The sequence below is a fragment of the Glycine max genome, chromosome 10 (genome assembly GCF_000004515.6).
Source record: "Glycine max cultivar Williams 82 chromosome 10, Glycine_max_v4.0, whole genome shotgun sequence".
NCBI classification, from domain to species: domain Eukaryota; kingdom Viridiplantae; phylum Streptophyta; class Magnoliopsida; order Fabales; family Fabaceae; genus Glycine; species Glycine max.
The window spans coordinates 46,310,677-46,327,321 of NC_038246.2; the positions used below are offsets into that span (position 1 = coordinate 46,310,677).

Below are 16,645 nucleotides of genomic sequence, written 5' to 3' on the forward strand. Positions count from 1 at the left end.
TTCAGGTAAAATTAAACTCATATTTCTTAAGATCTTAACGTCAAGTCTTATGAATTGGAAAAAATATAATTAATAGGCAAAATACATTAAAGATAATGAATCAACTTTTTTAAACAAAGATTAGTAGGTGACACTTCACATATTTGACATAATAAAAAAATTCAATTTGATCTCAATCATTGTTGGTTACTGTTGCAACAATAATCATTTTCAATATAATTCCTGTTCTCTTTTGTTTTTCTTCCTGGTGTACAATGACAACAATAAGAATCAAACTAAGTCTTCATGCATCTACCCAACCCAACACTAGACCAGCCTAGTGGTTATACAATCCCTGCTTTTTACATTAACTTTGTGTTGATCACAAATTATTATAACAGCATCAAATGACAGAGACAAAGTTGAAAAACTGTGTAACTGAATAGTCTTTTCCATTAGGAATCAAATTAAAAACAAGTATAAAAAATAAACAGCATGGAGGAGGTGCTGAATATGACCGACAGTTGCTATTTGAAGTATCACTGACAGGAATAGGTGCACACATGAACCCTAGACTTGAGTGCAACGATTGGATCCAAGAAATCAACATTTGGTCCTGCTACTTCCACACAATAAATGTTGGATTTAAAAACAGTGAGGAATGTGGGCGTTATTTACGGAGAAACAAGAATGTGGTGCCTTAATAACAGGCTCCACCAATTGTTGCCATAACAGAAAGTTTTTGTATAAAGGTTTCTATGTTATTTGATGCAAAGATGTCACAAGAGCTGAAAAAGGAATAGACACCCACCAATGCATCTTTATTTGTCATAGAATGTGTGAACCAGCGAGACATTGATTAGTGGAGGTTGGTTTTCGGAAGCCATGACTTTAGGTTTCAGAGAATTTTAAGATGGAACATGAAATTCATCGATCAATGTAAATTGTACTACATGTTATCCCAGTTTTATTAAAGGACTATATATATAGATTGTAAGCCTGAAATTCATGTATATGCAATGTAGGAATCAGAATCTCACTATAAATATATTACAGAGGAAGTCATATAACTGATGTTTTTCATTTAATAAGAGTGCATGATGCTATCTCTGCTGACAAATAACAATTGGGTTTTTTACTTGGTCAAATCCATGCTGAAATCCCATAGGTTTTTTGCCAAATCAGCATCAGTCCCCTGTGAGGTTGTTTTGGCCACATTACTGGCTGAAAAATACTTGCCACTAGTTCCCTTCACTTGTGGGTGCAATGCTACATAGCATGTTGTTGCTGCTCCCTGCATTAAGGTTGGACAAGGTGAACAAGCAAGAACAGAAGAATCCCATTAAACACGAGGAATGTTTGAACCCTCATCTAGGTTAAAAATTGTATTCTAATGAATACTGTACCAAGTTGAATTGTCAATTATTTAATGTTAATTTCATAATAAATGTTTTAGCCTTTTAGGTATATTAAATATAATTAACAACAAATAAATGTTTGACAACTCACAGGAGTATCGGTAATCATGAAAAGAGGTGGATTCTAGAATAATGCCCTAAATAACAATATAATGTCCCTGACATTTAAAATCACAGGTCATACCAATTCAACTTACCTGCTGGACATTTTTAAGCACGAGTCTTGCAATAGCTTTAGTTAGACCTGCACAAATCAAACAGAAATATACACACAAGACTTAGCTACTGTCATTCTGATCTGCATTAAAAAAACAAACAAATATCATAGACATGAATTGATATAGCAATTAATCCGTGTGATTATGAGAAGTGATTCACAAGAATGCTCAAGTTGTTCTTCAGCATGCCTGTATTCAATATTTAGAAGGGCTAACTGATAAAGCACTTGATCATGGACCTGATGTAAGCAGCAAGGTTGAACAAGACATGGACCAGCTGTGGACTTGAGTCCCTAATAACCCATAATCTGGAAAGTCTATACTTGTAAGCCGAAAGCGAAAAGAGCTATAGGGGGAGAGAATTACTTATGCCAATGAGTTGGCAAGTTAATTAGGTCTAACAGTGGTAGAGTGATGATAACAACATTAGGAGAATCTCACCATAAAAACTAGTCATTGTAATGGTATGTTGCAAAGCTCAAGGCCTTATAAACCCCATAACACACAACTTCATACTTCTAATGTGAAACTCAAGCTCCATACCTTGCAATTGGATCATAACATCACATCATTCTCCACATCCCCAATGCTTGATACCAATTGATAAGAACCTCGGAAGAACCAAACTATATCCAAGACCTTAGAAACCCCTCACCAAAATCTCATGCTTCCAATGTTGCCATTGGGTCCTAACATAGTGTGAGAGGTAGGTTGGTTATTTGGGTTGCTTTTAGACAGAGAAATTCCTTGCCTGAGGATCTAGGGCTTTGGTATCCTATGTAAGAGCTTAGGCTCTTTCATTCAAATAAAAATCTTAAACCAATTCTGACTCCTGAAGTTACATCACCAACATATTCTTAATAGGTGTTGGCTTTTGAACGATATTCTTGTACCAAATTTAGTGTATAACCCCAGAAAGCAATGCAGACAAATGCGGGCTTATTGCATTTTGAAAGACAATCAAAATGAAAATATAAAGGAAGATAATGCAGAATACATCATTTAGTATACCAAATACCATGACCTATACAATTCCTAGACAGAACATGAATTCACATTAATAGTACAATGTGGTAATTACCGTTCACTGGACTGATATGACGGGAAAGATTGGTGGCAATTACTCCTGGATGAAGAGAATTTGCAGAAATATCTACCCCATCTTCCTGATCAAGATGCAACACGTAATATTACATACATAAAAGACAACAACCGTGGCAAAAACAAAGCTCCACCTTTACGCACTAAACAATGAAAAAAAAAGAAAGCCACTATAAAGCAGAATGAGAAAGAAAGTAACAGGATAATTATATGATTGTGGTTGCTAGAGGGGGTTCAAAGTTCGACCATTGTCACAAATCTAAATCGGGTGGCTAAAAATTCCACTGAAATTGATGACCAACAAATATTAGTCATCAATAATCACCTAATTTTCTAAAAACAAGTCAGCAATCATCTTCTCCAAATATATGGTCAACTTTAATTAATACATAATTACAGTAATGAACAGATTTTTATACATAACCAGCAAGATAAAGGGATTCCAAAGAGTAAAGTGCGAAGAAGAAAAATACTGTTAAATATCATGTAAATCTAAATGAAATCCTAAATAATCTGATAGCTTCTGATTAAATAGTTTAATTCTGTAGAGCACAATGAACATAGTGAATCAGAAAGAAGAAACAAATTTGGCACAAGTCTGAATCTGCTAGTCTACTGCAACCTACCAAGTGAGAAAGCAAAAGATAACTCAAAAATACAATAGAATTGTTCACATTTGAACCAAGGCGGAAATAGGAATTAATTACACTTAACAAAGGTCATGCCACCATCCGATTATGTTCAATCAGAAATATCAGTTTCTTAATCAATGACAAAAGCCAAAGAGACAATGAATGAACACATAAAACTAAGGACATCGGTCTCTTATTAATTGGCCAAAATTTAACATAAATAAGGAATAATAATGTTAAATTATTATGTTCTGCAATGGCCAGCTAAAATGTTTCACTATGGTGTAAGGAAAAAAAAAATACTCTTAATTAACTATTCCACCAGATAATTTGTAAATGACACCACTGCAGAGTAGAAGCCAAGACACCTTGAGACGTCTTGTAAGTTCATTTGCATGTAAAATGTTGGCAAGCTTTGACTGCCCATATGCACGCCAGTTGCTGTAACTGAACACAAGGAAGCAAACATAATTAAATATACATAACACTTCTCTGGTCGGCAAATACTACAGGAACTGGAATCAGGATTTCTTGTTTAATTTTCCAGGAAAACTAAAGTGAGACAATAGTTTTGGGTGTAAACAAGGAAGCACACATGATCAAATATACATAACACTTCTTTCAACAAGTACTACAAAATTCATGTCTCCATTTTTAATTCTATCAAATGCAACTAAGATGTGCATAGGTATAGGTCTATATTTATATCCGTGAGCAGTAAATCCAATCAGCAAGTTTTTTGTATCAGATCTGGCATAATCTCCAATACTCACAGAAAATTTGAGTACCAAAAATACATAGCATAATCACAAAATTAATATCGAATAGTAATTTTTATAATAAAACAAACATTAGAGCTGATTCCTGTGATAAAAATAAAATAAAATTGAAGTCTCCAGCAGAACTTTTACACGTTCCTCTCAATAAACTCGTCTTCCATTAAAAAATAAAAAGAAAAAATTGTCAGCATATCTTTTCGTAATAAGAATTTAGGTTATACATTACCTTGATTCATCGTTAATTTTGTCAAAACGGATTCCTTCAGAATATGTAAATCGGTGAGCCTCAGAGGAGACATTAACAATTCTTCCTTCTTTCTTAGTTTCACGTGAAGTTTTCTTCATAGTGTCCAACAAAAGATTGGTCAAGAGAAAATGACCTGCAAAATTGTATTAAATTAAAAAATCAGTGTTTGCATCACTACCATATCTTCCCAGTCTATGCATTTAAAAAAAAAAACAACAATAAAATAGTTACTTGATGTTTAATATAAACTATCATCCACTTTATAGGATGAGACAATCGTGAGTGTAGTAATACACATTATTCATGTTTCAATAATTTATAGCCACTTCCCTAAGAGAGAAAGAGAACGAGAAAAGATTCATATATCCATGTCTCTATATTGCTACAGTAACTATCACCATTTATCCGATTTTTTAATTATCTTAATCAGAAAGATACGACTCACATGGCCTACACTACCTAGAAACTTCTGAAAGTGCCAAAATGTTTCCCCTGCCTTCCCTTTACCCGTTTAAACTGGAAAGCTCAGAAAATTCACGTTAACGAATAAAATATCAGTAAATTTGAAGCAATGTCACTATCAGTCATGAAATGAATTTTCAAATGAAAGAACACTCAGTTAGTTGGATCTTGAATCAAACAATAACATTTTGAACATACCTAAGTGATTTGTGGCAAACTGTAGTTCAATTTTGTCTTTAGAGAGCTTGAAAGGACATGCCATAATTCCTGCATTGTTTCTTATAATTACAAACAAACCAGAAAACAATATTACTCCTGTGTTATCTTGAATGATCAGGATTAAGAGAGTTCAATTGGAACATAGGCACGCACAATGAGAGACAACTAGTAACTAACAACTTTACTAAAAACAAAGCGATAAAATAGTGAAAATAAAGTTGATAATGTTGATCCACGTCATCTCCTTTTCTTACATCAACATATTCAATGGAAGACCAGAGGACTTAAACTCTGATGCAAATTTCTTGACAGACTCCAATGAACTGAGATCTAACTCCATGGCATCAACTTTAGCGGAGGGAATCTCCTTAAGTAATGTTTCTTTGACATCTTTAGCAGCAAGCATATTTCTCACACCCATAATCACATGGACACCACGCAATGAAAGGACACGTGTAGTCTCAGTGCCAATACCACTGGATGCTCCTGTTACCATAATGTTCACATATCACAATTAAACAATGAAGCTTTCTAAGAATTATTTATCATGCCAGTTGCAAGAATTCAACAAAGAATGGATATACAGAGATGCACAAGTTATGCCCCACTAAAGACTCTAGTTTTTGTTGCTGCATTAACTGAGCGCAATCTTCTTGGGCTAAATTATATAGAGTCAACTACAAAAGGTATTAGTTAAATGTCGGTTTTGAATCTTCATTGAAAAAGCTAGTAAATCACTCCACAACCCAATATCTGTTCAATTGAGCTAGAAATGAAACATTTTTCAGTTTGTTCAGTCCATCATTGAACTAGATAGAAGAAAAATTGCATCAAAGTATACGAATAAAAAGTGTTTTTTCTTAGCCAACTATTAGGACAGAGCAGCATCAGCAAGGTCAGAAGAAAAAAAATGATTTTTTTGTAAGGGAAAGATTACCCAAATGGGAATTATTAACCTGTGACAATGGCAGTGAGACCAGTTCCATCAATTCCTTCAGTGACTTGCTCTGCCGTGGATGATGATGAAAAACCAGAAGCCCCTTTTCTGCTGAATGGCCACATCTTCTGCACACACACACACTCTCTCTTTCTCACTCTCACACAACTCAGCGATGCACCACCACCTGAGACTGAGATACATATACAAGTGAACAACCAAAGTGGATTTTTCTCATTAATCAGAAAAATAAACAAGAAGTCAACAACTAAAGAGGAAAACTTATATTTCACCAAAAAGGAATAAAAAAATAGAAGAAAAGTTATATACGTCTTATAACTGAAATTCCCAAAACATTAGCTAATAGCATGCTCTTGAGAACATGGGACAAATCACATATGATGTCCCAAAAGAAAGAGAAGAATCCGTCTGAGCTACCCAATTAGGCAACCGACGTGGATATAGATAGTACCGCTTGTATTATTACATTTATTACTTATCCCATCGAGGCAATGACAAACAAGAGAAATTTCATGAATTTTTATAATGTTTAAATTAGTTTATAAACACTATAAAAACTAAGATATAAATTTTTATGGTTGTTTAAATTAGTTTATTTTTTGTATAATTTTAAATATTTTCAATTTATTGTTTTAAAAATTATTTAAAGTTCAAGTGATATGAATTTTATATTATTTTTTATATTTTTTCTAAAAAATAATGACACAGGAATGCTTTTTTTAAGAAGTGTAAAAAAATTTACATGATTAAACTAATTAGAAATTAAATATGAATTTTAAAGTAGTGGTTATAAAAGTTAATAAATAATAATTGATAATTAGATGACAGATAGTACGTTTTAATTATTTGCTTAAAAAATAAAATACACTTAATATTATTTTGGGAAAAAATTGATCTAAAATAAATAGAAAATATAAAATAAATTAATAATAACATACTTTTATATTATAAATAAGAATATGCAATTTGGAGAGTTAAGTCAGAAGATAATATAAAAGAGAAAAATAAATTTATATTAAAATTATTAGAACAATAACTAAAAGTTACTAAAATCATAATAGCACAATCAAATAATTCAAATATTAATATAATTTAAGATAAATTATTCATCATAGGAATTAAGTGTAATTTTTTTCGTACTTTTATAAAAAAAATATTTATATCTGTTTGTCATATATTTTTTCGTGTGCGTGTGAAATGGTTATGTAAAACAAGTTATGGCTAAAATTCGTTCACACAGGAATAAAAATCTTAATTCGATATTTGAAAGGATAAAATTGAAATCAAATTCTCTGTCTCCCACTTATTTATAGGCAACACATTTATATATAAAAAAAAAATGGAACAAACCTACATATACTATCCTTTACAGATGGTAGTCATATTTAGAGTAAGTAAAACTATTATAGACAAAAAAAAATTCTTTTGAAATATTTAACGCAGTTGGAAACTCAAAATTCAAATCTATTTAAGAAATAAATTAAATTTATTATAATAATGTATTAAAAATATATAGTTTTACTATAACAATTTAGATGTTGGTGTGATTTTAAAATAAATTAGAAGACTTATGCGAAAACAACAACGAAGGATATCTGGGACACGACCAAACTCAAATAGCTACAAATCAAATCGGATACTTGTGGATCTCTCAATTGATACTCCATATTTGAATGACAGATAAGTATCATGTGTAAAACAGAGGGATAACATTTGTAGTATGTATAAAATACGATGTTTGTGTGCAATTATATAATTACGGGTAATTTCAAAGTTTCAACTTTTAAAACTAAATGTAACTTAACGTTGTTCTAGGAGGGGTGCCAAAGAAATGGTTATAAATGAATGGGATCCTTAGGTAATTCGAGTAAAATTCAGGAAGTGTCATTGTAATTTACTATTTTTTCTAAGCTCAAACCTTTTTTTTGTTTATTTTACCTTCATTAAAAACCTAAAAATTAGTGTATTTATGCTATTTTTTATTTCACATACTCAAATATATGAATCACATAAAAGTGCACCATTAGGTCATATTTTCACAATATTTCATCAAGTTAATAACTTTAAGGAGAAATGATACACCCCCATTTGAACGCACTCTCTCTTATAAATTGTATACTAGTTATCCCAGTCTTGAGTCTAGTTAAAGGACTGTATATATAGGTTGTAAGCCTGAAATTCATGTCTACGCAATGCAGGAATCAGAATCTCGCTATAAACATATTACAGGAAGTCATATAACTGATGCTTTTCATTTAATAAGTATGCTTTTCATTATCTCCATTGACAAATAACACTTGGGTTTTTTACTTGGTCAAATTCATGCTGAAATCCCATAGTTTCTTGGCCAAATCAGCGTCAGTCCCCTGTGCGGTTGTATTGGCCACATTACTGTCTGAAAAATATTTGCCACTGATTCCCTTCACTTGTGGGTGCAATGCTACATAGCATGTTGTTGCTGCTCCCTGCATTAAGGTTGGACAAGGTGTCAGGAGAATCCCATATTAAACACGAGGAATTTGTTAATCCTATTCTAGGTTTAAAAGAATACATTGTATCCTTAGTCCTTGTGGATACTGTATCTAGGTGAATTGTCAATTATTTACTGACAATTGGTAATGCCCTAAATAACAATATAATGTCTCTGACATTTATAAATCATAGGTCATACTGATTCAACGTACCTGCTGGACATTTTTAAGCACCAGTTTCCCAATCACATTAATTAGACCTGCTCAAATCAAACAGAAATATACACATGAAACTCGGCTACTGTCATTATCTGCATTCAAAATAAATAAACAAATTTCATAAACACGAATTGATGTAGCAATGAAGTGTTATAAAACTAAAAGGCCTTTTGCGAGTGATCATGAGGAGTGCTTCACAAGATTTCTCACGATGTTCTTCAGCATATCTGTATTCAATATTCAGAAAAGCTAACTGATAGAGTACTTGATCATGGACCTGATGTAAGCAGCAAGATTGAACATAGGCCTATACTTGTAAGCAGAAAAGACCTAGCAGAGTGTGGCTATACTTATAGGGGCAAGGGGAGTGGTAGAGTGATAAGAACCCTGGGAGAATGCACCATAAAAACTAGTTGTTATAATTGCAAAGCTCAAGGCCTTATAAACCCACATCAGAACCTTGTACTTCCAGTCTGAAACTCAAGTAGCCAAGCCCCACACCTTGCAATTGGATCCTAACATCCCATCACACTCCACAACAACCTGAATGTCTAATACCAATTGATAAGAATCTTAGAAGAACCACACCACAAATGTCAGCTGTTGTAATTTAAGAGATCAAGGCCTTGGAAACTCCACACTGCAATCCTATACTTCCAATGTGGGAATCAAGTCTGAATAGTGTGAGTAGAAGGTTGGATATTTTGATTGCTTTTAGACAGAGAAATTTCTTCCCTGAGGAGCTAGACTCTGGTGTCCTTCGTGCTTAGGCTCTTTCATTCAAATAAAAATCTTACACCAATTCTTACGCATGGTGTTTCATCACCAACCTTTTCCTAATAGGTATTGAACTACTTTTTTAAAAAAATATTCTTGTACCAAATTTAGGATATAACACCATAAAACAATGTAGACAAATGCGACCTTATTTCATTTTAAAAGACAATTAAAATGAAACGTGACCATACAATTCCTAGACCTGAACATGAATTCACATGAATAGAACAATGTGGTAGACTTACCATTCACTGCACTGTTATGTCGGAAAAGATTGGTGGTAATTGTTCCTGGATGAAGAGAATTTGCAGAAATATCCACCCCATCTTCCTGATCAAGATGCAATACATAATATTATACACATAAAAAACAGCAAATGTGGCAAAAACAAAGCACTGACTTACTCACCAAACAAAGAAAAAGAAAGCCACTGAAAAGAAGAATGAAAAACAATGTAACATGATGATTATATGATTGTGTTTTCCATAAGGGATTCAAAGTTCAAACTTTGTCACAAACCAAAATTGAGTGGCTAAAACTTCCAATGAAATTGTGACTAACAAATATCGAACATCAACAATCACCTACTTTTTTCTAAAAAGTCAGCAATCATATTCTCCAAAGATATGGTCAGATTTAATTAATAGATAATTAGAATAATGAGCAATTTCTTATACATAACCAGCAAGATAAAGGGATTAGAAAGAGTGTAGTGTGAAGAAGAAAAATACTGTTAAAAATTAAGTAATTCTAAATGAAATCCTAGATAACCTGATAGCTTCTGATACAATAGTTTAATTTCTTAGAGTACAATGAACATAGTGAATCAGAAAAAAACAAATTTGGCTGAAGTCTGAATCTGCTAGTCTATTGCAACCTACCAAGTGAGAAAGCAAAAGATAACTCAAAAATACAATAGAATTGTTCACATTTGAGCCAAGGCAGAAATATGAACTAGTTACACCTAACAAAGGTCATGCCACAATCTGATCATGTTCAATTAGAAATACAAGTTTCTTAACCAACTGACAAAAGCCAGAGATAATGACCGAACACATAAAACTAAGGATCAGTCAGTTATTAATCAGCCAAAAGTTAACATAAATCAGGGATAATAATGGTAACTTATTATGTCCTTCAATGGCCAGCTAAAATGTTGCCCTATGGTGCAAAAAAAAGTACTATTAATTAACTATTTAACCAGATAATATGTAAATTACACCACTGTAGAGGAGAAGCCAGCACACCTTGAGACGTCTTGTAAGTTCATTTGCATGTAAAATGTTGGCGAGCTTTGACTGCCCATATGCACGCCAGTTGTTGTAACTGAAATCAAGGAAGCAAACGTAATTAAATATGCATAACACTACTCCAGTTAATAAATACTACAGGAACAGGAATTGTGTTTTCATGCTTAATTTTTCAAGAAAACTAAATTGAGTCAATCATTTTAGCTGTAAACAAGCAAACGTAATCAATTATACACCACTTTTTTCAACAAGTGCTACAAGAATCATGCTCCGTTCTTAATTCTACTAAACGCAACTAAGATGTACATAGGTATGTATAGGTCTACAATTATATCCATGAGCACTAAATCCTATCAACAGGTTTTTTCTATCAGATCTTCCGTATTCTCCAATACTCACAGAAAATCTGAGCAACAAAAAAAATTCATAGCATAATCATAAACTTAACATTGAATAATAATTTTTATAATAAAGCAAATATTAGAGCTGATTGCCCGCGATAATAAAATTGAAGTCTCCAGCACAAGCCTTCCTTCCAGTTCATCTTACATTAAAAAATAGAAAGATAAAAAAAACTGCCAGCATATCTTGCCATAAATTGAATTTAGGTTACATATTACCTTGATTCATCATTAATTTTGTTAAAACGGATTCCTTCAGAATATGCAAATCGGTGAGCCTCTGAGGAAACATTAACAATTCTTCCTTCTTTCTTTGATTCACGTGAAGTTTTTTCAATAGTGTCCAGCAAAAGATTTGTCAAGAGAAAATGACCTGCAAAATTATATTAAATAAAAACATCAGGATTAAGATTACTACCGCATCTTCTCAGTCTGTGCATTTAAAGAAACAATAAGACCCAATTATATAGGTTGAGACAATCGTGAGCGCAGTAATACACATACACACATTGAACATACCTATGTGATTTGTGGCAAACTGTAGTTCAATTTTGTCTTTAGAGAGACTGAAAGGGCATGCCATAATTCCTGCATTGTTTCTTATAATAACAACCAAGCCAGAAAACAATATTACTCATGTGTTTCCTTGAATAATCAGGATTAAGAGAGCTCAATTGGAACATAGGCACGCATAATGAGAGAGAACTGGTAACTAACAACTTTACTAAAAACAAAGTGATAAAATAAATAGTGAAAATAAAGTTGATAATGTGATTCATGTCATCTCCTTTTCTTACATCAAGATGTTCAATGGAAGACCAGACGACTTAAACGCTGATGCAAATTTCTTGACAGACTCCATCGAACCGAGATCTAACTCCATGGCATCAACTTTAGCGGAGGGAATCTCCTTAAGTATTTTTTCTTTGACATCTTTAGCAGCAAGCATATTTCTCACACCCATAATCACATGGACACCGCGCAAAGCAAGAACACGTGAAGTCTCAGTTCCAATACCACTGGATGCCCCTGTTACCATAATGTCCACAAACCACATTTAAACAATGGAACACTTCACGAATTATTTATCACACCAGTTGCAAGAATTCAACGAAGCATGCATGTGCAAAGATACACAAGTTATGTCCCACAAAAGACTCCAGTTTTTGTTGCTGCATTAACTGAGTTCTAGGGATGCAATTTTCTTGGGCTAAATTATATAGAGTCAACTACAAAAAGGCTTTAGTTCAATGTCGGTTTTGGATCTTCACTGACAAAGCTTGTAAATCACTCCACAAGCCAATATCTGATGCAAACCTACAGGCCACAGGGTATTACTTCCCAATAGTTCTATACAATCTTTAAAAGAACTTTCTGTGACCACACTTTCAGCCGCAACGTCAAGGTTTTTGGGGTTTTTGTGACCACAATCATGGCTGAACCAGCCGCAATTTCCCATAATATAAAGGATTGCTAGTTTGCTACGAAATCTCAACTATGTCGTTCTGCAATTTAAAACCTTGGTTCTATGCAAAATATAGCAAACAAAACGTGTATTTAACAATAAGGCACGCTCAAAAACTCATTAAGAAGATGAAAAAATATATAGGTGGGAAAAAAAAACTACCGTATAGCTTGGCTGCCTATAAGGCTATAAGTATAACAAAAGCCAATTTTTATGGTACACATAACAGGAGCCAATTGAACTATAAATGATTTTTTTTTTCAATTTGTTAATGATTTTTTCTTTCAATTTGTTCGGTCAATCATTGAACTTGATAGAAGAAAATTTGCAACAAAACATACAAATAAAAGATGGTTTTTTTAGCCAATTATTAGGACAAAACAGCATCAGGAAGATCAGATGAAAAAGTTGTAAAAAAATGTTTTTTTTATAAGGGAAAGATACCCATCTGAGAATATTATTAACCTGTGACAATGGCAGTGAGACCAGTTCCATCAATTCCTTCAGTGACTTGCTCTGCAGTGGATGATGATGAAAACCCAGAAGACCCTTTTCTGCTGAATGGCCACATCTTCTGCACTCACTCACTCTCACACACACGCAACTTGCAAAATCTATCACACAAAAAGAAAAAAAAGCATTCAGCGTTGCACCAACGAGCTCCTGAAATTGAAATACAAGTGACCGACCAACGTGGATATAACCTATAAATATTGCATGTATTACATTTATTGCTTATCCAATCAAAAACAACTGACGAAGAGAAAGTTTGTTAATTTTTAAAAATTATATATACGAAAAATCATACATTATTAAGGACGTTTTCAAGTTAACTGATAGTATAAAAAAATTATATGTTTATTAAATTTTATGAAACAAAGGATCTGATTTAATTTGTTGAATAGCCTGTATAAGTTATTTTAAACCTCTTAATATTTAAGTTTCATTGTTATAGAAAAAATTATATAAGTTTTTATAATTGTTTCAACTAATCTGTTTTTTTTATAACCTAAAATATTTTCAATTTATTGTTTTAAATATATTTAAAGTTAAAAGTGGAATAAAAATTATACTAAGTTTTTATATTTTTTTCTCAAAAATAATGACATATGAATGCTTTTTTTTAGGAGTTGTAAAGATTTTTATATCGAAGGATTTAACTGTTAATAGATAATTAAATTTTTTAAATATGTTTTTTTATCAACATTTTGATTCTTGATCATGTGTAAAAAAAATACTTTGTGTAGGAGAGATAAAATTCCTTTAGTAGTTATTATAAATTTAATAAAATTATCATATATAAAAAAGTGTAATTAGTTGACAGACACTATATTTTAATTAAATTATTTTTTTGAAAAAACAAAATAAACTTTTACTTTTATTTATTCTTTTGGAAAAAATACATACTATTATTTGATTTTAAAATTTAATAATAATAATAATAAATCTAAAATATATGCAAAAATCTCAACAAAATACATAATAATATACTCTTTTATTATTTTTTGGGTGAACCTATGTAATTAATTCACGAAGTAAAAGCTATGTAATTAATACAATTTCAAATGTCAAGAATTACAGGTACGTAGTTAATTGGATTTCCCCAAAATGTCAAGAATTGGGACCGTAATTAATTGAATTTTAAATGCGAAGAATTACAACTACGTAATTAATTCAATTATGTTCGAGTAAGTAAGACTAGCAAAAATCAATTTCAAATATTAAGAATCACACCAATAACCTATGTAGCTTGTAAAAAAAAACAAAAAAACAAAACAATAGCCTATATAAAGCAAGTTGCAACTAAATCGGTGATATTGTTACTTTCTAAACTGTTTTATCTGTCATGAATTCGACACAAAACCCATGATCCATTGGGATTTTCTTCATCCACTTAGCACAATTTTTCCTATACCCATTATTTTGAGTGAAAAACTAATTTTATCCCTCATTCATTGAGGCGTGAAATACGGATTGGGAATTCGTCCGTCTGGATCATTTATTCACGCTTATTAGTTTTCTCCTCTCAAATTCTCTCATCTTCTTCAATGCATGTTTGATCTTCATCAATCTGTGATTCATCTTCATCAATCCATGTGTGCTCCTTGTTAGTATCTATCATCATCCCGCTATTGTTGTCATGAGTTTCGTTATCACTCTCTATGTTTTTTTTTTGTGTATTGAACATATACGAATTGTCAATTCGTATGAATCAAGTCACCTTCATTCCTTATATCTAATTTGACTTATCAATGTTGTTTCCCTTCACCCAACTTATAAGAGGATGATCCCATCTTGAATGCTTCATTGCATTTGATATGTATGCAGGCTTCCATGCCTCATAAACACCACATGATTGTGTTAAGTGCCTACCATTTCATAGCAATAAGACATCTGAATAATCCCCTTAACATAACATGGTCATGAACTAGTGCATCATTTAATAAAACTAAGATACAATTTCATAGCCATTGTGTTGCTCTCTAATCAAAATGAGAGTTACGCTTTGATAATTTGCATAAAAAAATATTTACATTAAAGAATTATGCATATTATCGAAGTGAATTTGATTGAAAAATAACAAAACAAATTAAGTTCCTTTTGAATCTTGATCCAGATGGCTAATAGGGTTGTTAATTCATTGGTAAGTGTATCAATTTGTCACAAGTAGTCAAGTTAAAAGAGAAGTCTGAGTGTCGAATTCACATGAACTTTGTTATACTTAAATTGGTGCAAACCCAATTTATAAGCAAGAGATGAGGAATTTAAAATAGAAGATAAAGAGAGTAAAAGATAAGATAAAGATTTAAAGTAAAACATGATAAAGATAGAAGATAAAAATGATAATAATGTGTTTGAATGCTTAAAGGTAAATCCAGAATTTAATATATGTTGGGGTCTAGCATGCCTAACTATCATTGATGTAATGTTAAGGTGTTTCTCTATTTAATGTTATTCCAATCTCCACCCATATCTACTAAGATATTCAACTCTGATCTCTCACGATGAAGAACCTAATTTATCTATTCTTTTTCCCAAATCTATTTGCGGAGATAAAACAGTAAATTTCATGAAGTTTGGAGATATGCATAGGCAAAACAAGATCACTCTATCCTTAACAATGAGTTGTTTAGATATTTTTTTTTTTAGTCTTTTAGAAATTACCATTTTCTAATGTATAATCCCTAAACAAATGCATGGATAATCAGACTATGCAATACAATGAAGAGCATAAAAGAGACAATAGAAACAAAAATTTTATTTAATAGATAGTAAAAGAAGTTACATTACAAAGGGTGTTGGCAGTTAGGCTCCCAACAGAGGCGTTTTAGCCTCTCATTGTCATGAAAGTTACACTTTAGGGGCTACTGTGGATAGAAGAAGAATGAATAAAGAAGAAAAAGGGGATAATGGATATAGAAAGAGGGTTTCTCCTGCTATAGATACTCAGACTTAGAATGTATTCATTAGAGAGTTCTGAGTCTCACTTTATTTTATTTTTTTTTGCTTTCTATTCCTTTTATAGGCCTAAGATAGTTAGCTCAAAACTCACGCAATCTTTAGCTAAGTGGACCTCCTGAGCTTAACGAGTATGACAGTGATCATGCGCTTAGCACGAGATTCGCGTTAAGCGCGTCTTTGAACTTTCTCGTGGATCTTCTTCACGCTAAGCGTGAGCTAACCGCTAAGTGAGGAGACGCGATGTGCCTGTCTTGTGCGTTAAGTGAGCTGTTCCAATCATCAACTTTTTTCTTCAAGACTTTTTTTCCAAGTTTTTGCATTAATTTTCCTCTAAAACACTTGAAATTTTCTTCTTTATTTCATTAAAAACAACAATAAAGTGAAAGAATTCTAATCATTTTTTGCCAAAATTAACTTTCAATTAAACTCAAATTTTGCAGTAATCAAGGACAAACTTATTTGGATCCGAACATATTTTGGATTTTAGGTACGATTAGCTCTATGGATAAGATTTGTTTCAGAACTACTGCATGTGGGATAAAAAAAGATAAAGAACTATGTATATAAAACAAAAGTTGAGTTGCCTG

The 16,645-nt window shown here is 32.2% G+C and overlaps 2 protein-coding genes across 2 annotated transcripts; both read right to left on the reverse strand.

Moving 5' to 3' along the window:
• Positions 1 to 198: 198 nt before the first annotated feature.
• On the reverse strand, positions 199 to 6,460 carry LOC100783465 (short-chain alcohol NAD(P)-dependent oxidoreductase). Its single transcript, NM_001253268.3, has 9 exons — positions 6,323 to 6,460; positions 6,012 to 6,185; positions 5,310 to 5,541; positions 5,035 to 5,114; positions 4,354 to 4,507; positions 3,717 to 3,795; positions 2,697 to 2,781; positions 1,595 to 1,641; positions 199 to 1,273 (listed from the first exon to the last, which is right to left on the reverse strand). The coding sequence occupies exons 1-9, from the start codon at positions 6,360 to 6,362 to the stop codon at positions 1,115 to 1,117; spliced, it is 1,050 nt and encodes a 349-aa protein (NP_001240197.1). The 5' UTR covers positions 6,363 to 6,460; the 3' UTR covers positions 199 to 1,114.
• Positions 6,461 to 8,153: 1,693 nt separating this feature from the next.
• On the reverse strand, positions 8,154 to 13,310 carry LOC100784001 (short-chain dehydrogenase TIC 32, chloroplastic). The gene is made up of 8 exons (XM_003536411.5): positions 13,062 to 13,310; positions 11,929 to 12,160; positions 11,651 to 11,730; positions 11,351 to 11,504; positions 10,728 to 10,806; positions 9,726 to 9,810; positions 8,698 to 8,744; positions 8,154 to 8,478 (listed from the first exon to the last, which is right to left on the reverse strand). Exons 1-8 carry the CDS (start codon positions 13,165 to 13,167, stop codon positions 8,320 to 8,322), a joined length of 942 nt encoding a protein of 313 aa, XP_003536459.1. The 5' UTR covers positions 13,168 to 13,310; the 3' UTR covers positions 8,154 to 8,319.
• Positions 13,311 to 16,645: the final 3,335 nt, after the last annotated feature.

What these genes read in the sequence shown, in the direction of transcription:
- LOC100783465 (NM_001253268.3), bottom strand. Translation starts at nt 6,362, where the DNA reads ATGCTATTAGCTAATGTTTTGGGAATTTCAGTTATAAGAC. An exon ending in GGGAATTTCAGTTATAAGAC is followed by an intron (nt 6,186 to 6,322) that starts GTATATAACTTT and finishes TATGTATCTCAG; the next exon opens with TCTCAGGTGGTGGTGCATCG. An exon ending in TGCTTAAAAATGTCCAGCAG is followed by an intron (nt 1,274 to 1,594) that starts GTAAGTTGAATT and finishes ACCTTAATGCAG; the next exon opens with GGAGCAGCAACAACATGCTA.
- LOC100784001 (XM_003536411.5), bottom strand. Translation starts at nt 13,167, where the DNA reads ATGTGGCCATTCAGCAGAAAAGGGTCTTCTGGGTTTTCATCATCATCC. An exon ending in TCTCACTGCCATTGTCACAG is followed by an intron (nt 12,161 to 13,061) that starts GTTAATAATATT and finishes TTATGGTAACAG; the next exon opens with GGGCATCCAGTGGTATTGGA. An exon ending in ACATAACAGTGCAGTGAATG is followed by an intron (nt 8,745 to 9,725) that starts GTAAGTCTACCA and finishes TGATTTGAGCAG; the next exon opens with GTCTAATTAATGTGATTGGG.